The following is an 11,913-nucleotide window of genomic DNA, read 5'->3' on the forward strand; positions in this document are numbered from 1 at the left end:
TTGAACCAAGATTGAAACTGAGTTTAAAAAGGTGGTTTGATTACTAAGTATCCAGGATTATTGTGTAACTACTGGCAAGTGTACAAGCCAACAGTGAAGAGAGGATACTGTGTCTAGATCCCTACCAAAAGGAACAAATAGAAGTCACTCCTTTACAAGTGGAAGTAACAGGATCGTTATTTCTAGGGGGGAAAAAAAATCACTGCCATCTCTCTATGTCAAAACTGGGGAAGGAGTGTTATACTTTAACTTTAATCCAACACTGATTCAGAGAAATAGTAATAACTATTCCCGAACAGGGAAAACCAGCATTTTTCCTTCATCCTAATTTGTAGAGGCACAACTGATGAATTGGACTGAGCTGCTCTAGCCAGGTATGGTGGCCAAAGACCCATGCATTTTGTCAGAATTAACCACATAAGAGAGAATTTGTAAAAACACAGCAGGCAGCGCTACCTCTCTGGCAAGCCTCCTGTCCTGTATCCATTGGAGAACACACGGAAGTACAACAGCGTGCATGGCTTTTAAGACACGCAAGAGATTTAAATTTAAAGATCACTGTATACACAGAAGCATGATATTAAATTAACTGCCTGTTAGTCACAACTAGAAAAATCGCAACCCTATTGCTTATTTACCTTGCATGTTGCTCTGCTTTGTTATGAAAAAAAAAGTTTTGTGATAAAACTTGTTGAATTTTGAAATATTAAGGCTTATTGTTTCTCAAATGTCAAATGGTTGGCTTTCAGGTTCCTTGTAGCAGATTTTTGAATACTTGAAGCATGTGGGTTTTCAATTATACCATCAGGGAAAAAAATAGAAATCAGAGTGAGAGAAAGAACTGTGTGTATTAATAGGTTTCAGATTTTGTAAATGCAGGCTTAAGGGAGGGTTCTTCTTCATCTTAAATTGAATGAATGCTTAGATTAGTTAATATGAATTTAAGTTTTAAAAATTATTATTAATTAACTCTTCTCTTTGTCTCTGCATTTACCTTCCCAGATGTTCCAGCCTATCATTTTACTTATTCTCATTCTTGTATTATTTTCATCACTTTCTTACACAACGATATTTAAACTTGTCTTTCTTTTTACACTGTTTTTTGTACTGTAAATCTTTCATCATTTACCATTCATTGTAGTATTTTCAGTTTATTTATTTTGTCCACCCTTCAAGACAAGAAGTAAAAGAAGTATAATTTCTGTAGTAATCAATGCTATAAAAACACTGAAGACTGCCTATTTCTTTAAAAAGACCCATCTTACCACTACCAAATTCAAAAAGAAGCCCAAGCATTAAAATATTTCAGGTAAGGAAGTAATTATGACTTTTTATATAAATCATTTCAGTTTTTGCTTCTTTCTTTTATATCTTAGTCTGTACTCTTCTTGCTAACTAATTATGACTTAAAAAATGCCAAAATCTTTCAATTATTTCTCAGTAGTTGATTATTAGGGTAATTGAAAAGCTGGACATTCACAAGATGGTCACATCTCAAAACATAGAAAGATGGATTTATAAAGTATCTTTGCTTGGTTGCATTAGACCAACAAGATAGTTTTGATATCCAATAAATGTTAGCAAAAATTATGGTGAATGAATGAAATGTGACCATCATGGAAAGTAAGCAATTTGTCGTGATGCTTGCTGATGGTATTCTGTTTAGAAAGATGTGTTTGGAAGCATGAGAGTGAATTACGCATTAGTTCATTGAGAAAGTGATTATAGCCCTCCTACTGCATTTGACCAGCTCCAAGCAAAACAGCCATTTCTGCATTTACCTATTACACTTGGGCATTTGTTGCTGATCAGATGTGTTGCCTGGAGTTCTGGCCTCTCTAATAGGTTATCGCATAGAACTGCTTCCAGAGCAGATGGTATAGTAAGGAAAAAATAGTCATTCTCTAGAATTTCATCAAGTTGAAATCCAAGGCCAGTAACATCGTTCCAGTGGGAGTTATTCTCTAGGTATAAACTTGCTTTGGTGAACCCGAACATCTCCCTTTCTCTTCATCCCTAAAGCGGCCTGAATAGGTTCCATGTATCCAAAATGTCCTCTTCTGTCCATCTTGCTGACAGTGTACCTAGTGGAAAACTGGAATGTACCACTGCCATCAAGATTCAGAAATAGCAGCACTCATGGAAGTCAAGCACTCAGAAATGCTTTGCAGCTTGGCTGGTGGATATGAAAATCTGTGGTTAAAGTGAGGTATCTTTAAATAAATAAATAAATAAATAAAGTAAGGTATCTTGCACCTCAGCATCAAGAATAATATGTGGAAAACCTTTGCTCTACTATGAAAGTTGGTTCTGGTAATGATCTCTTGAACCCTCATCCCCTAGTACCTCCATTTCCCTTTGAGTAGTCATTTAAAAAAAAAAAAGAAAAAAAAAACACTTCACAATAGTTGAGAATTCCGTTTAAAAAAAACTGCTCTTAGTCTCCGTGTTGTTCTTTACATTTTTCTTTTTGGCTTTTGCTTTGTTTTGGAGGGAAGAGAGACCAAGAGTGAGGAGGAGGAGTTAGCCAACAGTTGGAATCTGTCACTATCTACTTGGCTTTTCGTCTTAGAGATTCAAAAGGCTAGGTAGAACTATATGGCAAAAAGAAATAAAATAATTTAAGCACCGTATTTAATCAATTATTCCACTGTTTAAAAAGAAAAATGATCTCAGGGAAGGTAACTACTTTAAAAATCAAAGTCTGTCTGTTAGAGCCTTGATTAAGCCTCCAGACAGCCATCTCAGGGGGACCATTTTAGTAACAGAACTGAAAGTCGGTGTTTGATGGCTGAAATTTATCTGAAATGTTTATTGCCTTTGAAGCCACACACACCTAAGTGATGATTCTCAGCTACCCCTGGAACATTTGGTGGATTATGGAGGTGTTGTAGGTGGTCACAGTAACTGGGAAGCTCTAATGGCAGTAAGAGGAAAGGAATCAAAATCTCAAATAATTGTCCCACCCAAATGGTTAATATTGTCCCTCTGATGAAGCATGGTATGCAGTGAATGTGTTCACTTCAGAAGTATCATGGATAGTCACTACCCTGTGTGACTTTAAGAAACAGGTTTCAGAATTGTAACTTTCTTTTTCATGAAAAGAATCAAGAACTCAATATCTAGATCAGTGGTTTCTAGTCCTAAAAGCATATCAGAATTCCTAGGATGTTTCTAGAATTGAGCCCCCCACCTCACCAACTGACACTGAATTTTTGAATCCAGGCTTTTGTATTTTCTAAAACTCCCTTGAGCCATTTCTTTAGATGTTTGAATTGTCTAAAATATGCATACACAGCCTGATGCAAGGCTGCAGCCAACTGTGTGAGGCCAGCGGTATAGAATCCTGAGCCGTCTAGGTTTCAGCAGACCTTAAAGCTTCCGCCATTCAGTGGATGTCCACATGCTCTCCAAAGCATTACTATCTTTACTATATGGCCTTTGCCTCTAATGACAAGGCAGCTCTAATTCCACAGTGATGCCGTGTTAGAAAACTCTCTTGTATTAGCACAGGTTCTCGAAACCAACAAAAGCAGAGAAGACAAATGGGAAGAGGACAGGACAGAAAGCAGGACCAAGATGAACAGTGGGCGGGTGCAGGGTCATGTGCACACCCGCAAGTGTAGGCACATACACACCCCCAATTAGAGTGTTGAGATGACCACACACATGTGTACACACACACGCACATACGGACAATCCAGCAGTTGGTGGATTTGCACACAGTTATCTACTCCACAAAGCTTCCCATGTGGTGTGCCACAAGTCCTCTGGGAACGATACGTGCCAGCTGACTGGTGTCCAAACCAAGATGAGAAGGCATATACGAGAGGTGTGAGAATGCAACAGAAATATAGAACATGGTTCCCTATGTATGTATGTATGTATGTATGTATGTATGTATTTATTTATTTATTTTTAAAGATTTTCTGTATTTCTTCATGAGAGACAGAGAGAGAAAGGGAGGCAGAATAACAGAGGGAGAAGCAGGCTCCCCACTGAGTAAGGAGCCCAATGCAGGCCTCGATCCCAGAACTCTGGGATCACAACCCGAGCTGAAGGCAGACACTGAACCGGCTGAGCCACCCAGGCACCCTCATCCCTTGTGTATTTAACAAACCAAGTAAGGAGGTGGCTGTTAGGTGCAGACAAAATGAAATTCAGTTTTTACTCTCCTAGCACTTTCAATTGGTTCGTTGACCCGGACAAACATGTGAACAGCTAACTCTAACAGGTACTCTTAGTGAAGTGTCAAAACAAATAAACAAAAAGGCTCATAGTTGCAGCTTATTTTTATTGGACACCTGAAAGCATGTTGGATTTCCCTAAGAAAACAGTAAAATCCCAAGACATTTTTGCATGGAATGAAACAATAAATACATATATGCATGCGTGCATAGATACATACATGCCTATATGCTTACATACAGGTGTGCTGCATATATCTCCACAGTATCTGGTGGCCTGAATAAGAAAGGAGAGGCTAGCCAAAGGAGGTCTAGGCTGATCAAAACACCAGCCGCATCCTTAGATCTCTTGTTAGGAATTGAAGTCATCCTGGCAACAGGGATATTAATCTCACCTATGAACTTCTAAGGCATTGGTTTTAGAGAAGAATTCAATTCAGGCACTCCATCTATGGAGCCCCAGTAAGAAACTGAGGAGGGGAAACAGGACTGACTTGGTTACTGCTCCCACGTTCTGAGAGAATTGGGGTCACTCTGACAGCTTCTCTGAAGTTAAGCAGGCAACTTTACAATATAGTTGAGTTCCAGGGAGACGTTTTCCAACTCTCCACTACCTGATACATACCCCCACTTTCCCGTTTGTGCCCACATATAAGCAAGCACACACCTCTCCCACACTGTAGTGTATAGTGAGACATGCATTCAGCATCAGGGAATTCAGACCTGCTTCTATCTCTTGGGACTGCTGGGAGCAAGTATGTAGGAGGTGGTTTTAGCAAACTGCCAGGAAGTGCAAAGCAAACTTATCCCTTGCTGCCTTCTCCCTGGTACTTAAGGCTGTTCTGTGAGTGCCCACAATCTGTGGTATAGCATCCCTACATCACCATCTCTTACTCTCCCTATAGATGTTAACCACATCTATATTCTGTTAACAGAGATGGTACCCGAGACCTCAGAAAGAGCATCCCCTGTAGCTTCTTCTCCTTCCCTTTGATCCTGTTACTTGCATTATCTTTGTTGTACAAAGCTAGTTCTAAAAGAGGAAGGCCCAGGTTTTTTTGTTCATCAAGAGAACAAAGTCCCCCAACTACTGAGACGAGGAATTTTCTCCTATTTGTACCTTTGAAGCTGTGCTATTTAAACATGACACTGACAAGAAATTCAAACAAGCAAACCTTATTGTAGACAATTCCATTGCATGCACATTCTTGAGCTTAGGAAAGAGTGTCTTTGGTAAGTTGGCCTGGATTTAAGAAAAAAAAAAATTTAGTTGGCTATTTTTAAGCATAACTGACTCAAACTCATAAAACAAGGGAAAATTCAGTGCTGAGCTTGGAATGTGTATTGGCCTGCATTTTGCAACCTTCCTTTCAAGCCGTGTGGCAGAGTTGCGACACGGTTATTTAATCAGCTGCCAGAGAAGTTTGGTATGTCAATTTGGTAGCGAAGTCCTAATTCCAAATATTCACACACTCTTTGTAGCTATATTTGGATAGAACTCCAGCCCACTTTCATCTGGTAGTCACGCTTTGGGTCAGATGCTCTAACTGAAGGTAAGGATTGAAGAGGAAGTGATAGAGCATATTGGAAAGTGAGAAAAGCTGTCCTTCAATGTTGATTTTCTGTGGTCCCAGCTGAGTGTTTGAGCTGAGCTGCTTATGTATCTATGTCAACAAACAAGACGTGATTTTTTTTTAAGATTTTATTTATTTATTTGACAGAGATCACAAGCAGGCAGAGAGGCAGAGAGAGAGAGAGAGAGAGAGAGAGAAGCAGGCTCCCTGCTGAGCAGAGAGCCGGATGTGGGGCTCCATTGCAGGACCCTGGGATCATGACCTGAGCCGAAGGCAGAGGCTTTAACCCACTGAGCCACCCATATGCCCTTCTGTACGTGATTTTATCAAAGGCTAACAAATAACATTTGTTCCTTTCTGAGGTTGTCCAACATAATGTACCGTGAAAGCGAGCAAGTCAGCTCTTCAAATTCATGTTGAAAGTACCTATCTTGACTTATCTATGCGTTTGAAAATTAAGAGGGTGTGAGGGGCAGAGAGAAGTGCATTTGTTTGCCCAGTGGCCTCAAATAGCTTATAAGGGAAGAGAATTCGAGAGCTTTTTTTTTTTTTTTTTTGAAAGATATAGAGTCTGTTATTTCTTAAAATCAGAAAATTGTGTTTAACATCTAGTTTATAATTTCCTTTCTGTATTTTCACGAATCTGTGCAGCTTTTGCACAAAACATGTCATTTCCTCTGAATCGTGAATTCCTGGACACACAAAACAGAGCTTGACTTTTTAAATAGAACAACCTATGTGGCAGCCTAAATCAGTTCTTTAGAACTTCAGAGGGAGAATGTTACTTAACAAGTCAGCAAAATCAGTTTATTCTGGATTTTAGATGACTCTTAGGAATCTGAGCAACTTTACCTGGGTGGGGGCGGGGGAGCATATCTGCTGAGGCACCAGGGCCACTGCATGGAAGGTCTTAGCCTTATTCTAACTGCTTAGGCTCCATATAATGAAAATATCCACGTGAAGCCCCCAAAGGAGGTAACTGATGGAAAGTTAGGATCCCCCAGCCTTGGATGTTATAAGCTCTCTGTTTGAAGTCCTGCTATTTATAAAAAGTAGATGGATTCAAAAAAGCAAGGTAAACTCAGAATAGATAAGAAAGAATGAAGTTGTGGGAATCTTCCTGTGCAAAATATTTCAATGGCAACAGCATCAATAAAAGAATATGGTGTTAAGGCCAAGGACAGCCATTGGGGGTACTGTGTTTGCGTCTCTCGTGGATTTCCTGAGAGACCTTGGTGTGGGCCATGGGTCTGGCTGGCTCTGCAGAGTGCTCTGATCACAATGTTCACAGGGCTGCCTGGAACTGTGGCTTTGGGCCTCGCTGTTTGTACCTTCATCTTTAGAGCCTTTACCATAGTCTTCCCCCTTCATGACGACATATTTCTTCTCACTTGGGCACCAGCCCATCCATTTGGCACCATCCAAACAATCTCCCATTCTCATCACCCCTCCTTCTCCCCATTTCATGTCCCATGGAACTGATTCTTTTCCCAAGCTTCAATCAAAGCTTACCTATATTTACTTATTCTTCCCAGTCCTTTCTATGTGCTGGCTCTTCTTTTATGTGCCAAGGTGGAACCTGCCAGTAACTGCTTCTTCTGTCAATGAAATGTTATTAGACAGTTACAAACTGGAAATACAATACTACCACCTATTGGTGATAAAGCTAACATTTCTGGTAGAAGACACAGGTGGGCTGGCTCAGCATCTCCCAAGGAAGGCGGGTGGGGAAAGGAAAGGGAGTAGGGACTTCTTGCTCTGTCTTTGGCTAAGGGGCATCTCCACCCTGCTTTAAAGCTGGAACTCCTCCCAGGGAGAAATGACTCAGGGTGGCCCTCTTGTGGTAGACCAGCATTCCTGAGATTCTTTTCTGAAATAAGCGGTAACTCTAGAACAATAGGTCCCGTTATTGGTTATTATTTAGATTTTGTTCTCATCATTATCCAAAGCTCCCAAGTCAAGAATCTGGAAATAATATAATGAGGTGCTAAAAACCAATTTGAGAACAGTAAGCCAGATCTATCTCTAATTTTAAATAGCCCATAATCCTAAAATGTTTTATTGCTTTATTGTTTTATTTCTTCAGAACACAGACCAATACTTAAACAGAACAGTTAGTTTAAAACTGTTTCTTTTGAATATTTTTGTCATCTGGAAATGCCTGTACATAAGCCCCATGACAGATATGCTTGGCTAAAACCTCTGCTGACATGCCACCAACCCTCAGAATAGAAGAGAAAGCCAGCATCCCATGATTCTAGGGGGAAAACATCCAGAACTGGGGAAAGAGCACATTTGCTGAAACACAACAGTCTAAATATGTGACAACCTAATACTGTGTGTGTGATTCTCATAATCTTATAACCCAAAACAGATTCTCTAAGTATCAAAATTATATTGCTTTTGCTAAGACAGAATCCAAACCCTGTCATTCTTGGACTGAAATAACACAGGACCAATTTGAGAGAACTAGCTATGGAACTTTGTAAAAATCCTGGCCTCATCACCTGATTCCAAAGTCTGGGGGAGTGTTCTAGCTTTCATGATTTTTTTTTTTTTAATTATTCTCTGAGTGATTGCAGGGTACAGCAAGGCTGAGAATTAACACTAAATTATGGGTCCCCTTGATGGAATGCTGTAGGGACTAGGAGGAGAGTCTCTTCACATTTGTTTATAAGTTTATTTTGGGGTAGTGGACTACTCAGGATGTGAGCAGTCATGCCACAGGTTACCTTTCAGGAATCATCAACATTGACCAAGCTCATTGTGAACAAGGATTTGTCTTATTCTTCTTCTGGGCCTTAGGATCCAACAGTTTACCTCGTACAGAGTTGGTGCTCACAAATATTTGTTAAACGGAACATTAATTTGAGTGCCCAAGACTTCTCCCTAAAGAATGAAAGAGAATTTAAAGGTCAAGAGAGTTCTACTAAACAACCAATATCATGTATCATAAAACATTTTGAAAATTGCAAAAGACATTATTCCAGAAGGAAAGATTATTTTAAGTGTATGCCCTATAATAGTCTCTACATTTTAATATGCATAAGAATGAGTTCAGTTTTTCAAATTCATCCCCTTTCCAATTGTTCCCATTTCCTTGTCAAGGAAAATAGAAATACGATACCCTTTCAACTGGTAAATATGTTTGAAGAGTAAAAGAAAAGGGACTTTAAAAAGTATGCATACCAGAAGTCAGAAGCCACCCAGCCTCATACACAGCCAGAGTTCCGTAGCATAAAGAAATTAAATAAATGACTGCTTTGCAAGGCTTCAAGATCATCATTCGATGAAAACTATAAATTAAATGTGTGCTGGCCTGCTAAAGGCAAAGTTGGAACATTTATTCCCAGATTTTCTTCAACCACCAAATTAAAATCCTTTATCTTTGCATTTGGACCCAAGATGCAGATTATCTCAGGACACAGGCCTCTGTAGGTAGGCAGTCATTAAGATAAATACTCTATTTGACTCCTATGTTATACTCGGAAAATGGAGTAGCCTCTCCCTCATGTGGACTTTGAAGAAGACAGAATTTAGAAGTTGACAAGGCCAGAAATCAATGTCTCATGCCCCAAATCCTTTTCCCTTGAACTCCTTGGCATTTTAAACTTCAAGGCACTCCACCAAGAATGAGAAGACTGGGATTCTATTCCCGGCACTGCTAGTAAGTGGCTCTCTGACCTTGACCCGATGACGTACCGTCAGGGCCTTCTTCCTCAGCTGTAAAATGAGAGGGTTGGCTAGATGATTTCAGAGGTCCTTTCTGGCTCTAAAATTCTCTACATCTAGAAACACCTGCCATGACATTTATGCACTCAATGTTCTTGTTTCACCCTTTCCAAAATGTTATCATCTGTGGTCTAAAATTATTATGCATATAGACCTTGTTAAGTCCTTTTGGGGATTTTCCTTTTTGTCTCTCGACACCTAACTGGTGTTGCTGCATTTACTTGACATGAAATGCTATTTTATTCATGTCCTCACATATTAGTTCTACATTGAGATAAGATTAGTATGGGACCAGATTTGCATGATTCTTCCAAATTTTCTCCAAGAGACAGAGCAATGATTTGGGTCAATTTCATATTTGAAGGCATAAATATGTAAATTGGTTTAAAAGCAATCTAAATTATACCACAAATTGCTCTTTTGCCATAAAGTTTTCAGCCATTCTTGACATCAGCTTGAAAATGTCAGGCACTTCAAGGTACCCAGATATCCCTGAGGGGCTGAGTATACCAGCCTTGGTCTTTTATGTACCTAACAGTAGGAACTTTTCTTAGAGTATTTTTAAAAATGTTTTTCGTGGAAAGATTCAAAAGCACCTGTGCTGAATTTTTCATTGACTTCCTGTCCTTTCATTATATATATATGTGTGTATATGGCATGGAAATTGAAGCTAATACATATAAAAATTATTCAACAAAAAGGGTTGGGAAACACTAGAATAAATGATAGACGTGGAGCGAAATTCTTGTCAAAATTCCTAGTTTGGTTCTGCATAATTTCAGGTGAGCTTTACCATGACAAGAAGCAGATGAAGCACCTATGATAAATAATTACTAGGACTTCCATGAAGAAAGCATTGGAATTGATCCTGTTAAGTGACAGTACAGAGGATAGCCCAACATCGTTTCTACCATAACTTAGCCACATATTATCTGAAGTTCCGATAGGATTTAAAAACCAGTCTTAATTATATTTACAAAGGACACATGGAAATGAAGAGATTCAGAGTGGAAAAAAGTTGTAGGAGCAGAAATGTTACCAGATAATTCTGTATAGGTGCTTTGGGGCAATCCTTTTCCCCCACTCCAGGATTTTCCTCCTGTCCTGGTAAGGATAGAGGCAGGAATATGCTACCTTTTTTGAGGTGCATGGCACTAAAAGTTTCCCCTCACACTCTGACAACAACCTCAGAAAGTAAATATAAGTATCCCTTTACAGAAGAAACACACTCAGAATTTCACACGGATGAGTGGTGGCAGTAGGATGGAAACCAAGATCTCCATGACAAAATTCCCCGGCCTCCAGTTAAAGAAACAAGTTCCAAACCCTACTCCTCCACATGGGCATCTTTCCATGAATTTTGGGAAATTACTTTATATCTCAGGGTTTTATCAGTAAGACTGGGTGAATAATATCAACAGATACATTTGCTATGACCGTGAACTAGGATAAAGATATATTCCAAGTACTTAGTGCAGAGCTTTGCAGAGAGCTGTCTCTCCCTGAGTAATCGTTACTATTGCTATAACAATTATGTTGTTATTGCTTTTGAAATGATGGCAGGCTTTTGAAACACAGCATGATTTCCTTCAATTGCACTAAAGTGCTACCATGAGCAGGTTATTATTACTGAACTTTTGAGCTCCCACGAAATACTCCCACAAAATATTCCTAGTAATCTGGAACCAGGCAAAAAAAAAAAAAAAAAAGTGTGAAAGTGAATGTGTAATGTTTTAATGACCACGCAGGAAATTCTTCAGACTTGAGAGTAAGACCTTAGTATTTAAACCTTTAACAGGCTTATTTGCCGAAATACACACAAAACCGTTTTAGACACTTTCTTATAACTCATTTAAACAGAACATGAGCAGAGGCATGCGTGTACAAGTTCGTGCACAACCTGGAAATGTTGCCGAGAAGGCATCTCTCCCAGTATTTCCAGGATAGATTGATTTGGCCATGGTCTAGGGGGCCCCTCCATATACTTGGGCTGCTGTACACCTCAGCTGAAAGCAAGCACATGGGTATCTCGTGGTGGTGGTGGTTGTTTTCTTCCCATGATAAATATCATTCTTTCCCATGGTATCTGACTTCTTCTGGCGGGAAGACATCACAGACATTACAGAGAGCAAGCTGTCATAGAAACGTGAAGCATACGATTTTGGTCTTTCCCTATGTCCTGCTTCCCCTTTATTTAAAGTCAGACGTTTGATACGTTTTCACACATCTCTGGAGATGGCTCTCGGTGTTGTTCTGCCACATACAGACACCTACTTGTCAAGGCACTGAAGAAGGCTTTCTGACTCTAGCTGAAAAAGGGAAAGAGAGAGGTATGCAAGGAGATAATCCTTGCCTATAAAAACTGAGTTGACTTTCCCAAATGAAATCTAAAATTGGCCATTGTCATTGTGTGATATTAA

At 39.5% G+C, this 11,913-nt stretch overlaps 1 protein-coding gene across 2 annotated transcripts in view; it reads left to right on the forward strand.

Annotated features, from left to right (window-relative positions):
- MTCL3 (MTCL family member 3) overlaps positions 1-1,308 on the forward strand; it is a 48,202-nt gene extending 46,894 nt beyond the window's left edge. For both annotated transcript variants that reach the window (XM_082729871.1, XM_082729870.1), the window contains exon 7: positions 1,003-1,308. In XM_082729871.1, coding sequence (XP_082585997.1) covers positions 1,003-1,113 — 111 coding nt within the window. In that variant the 3' untranslated portion in view covers positions 1,114-1,308. The remainder of the gene's footprint in view (positions 1-1,002) is intronic.
- Positions 1,309-11,913: the final 10,605 nt, after the last annotated feature.

This window comes from Mustela nivalis, assembly GCF_964662115.1.
Source record: "Mustela nivalis genome assembly, chromosome: 5".
Taxonomy (NCBI): domain Eukaryota; kingdom Metazoa; phylum Chordata; class Mammalia; order Carnivora; family Mustelidae; genus Mustela; species Mustela nivalis.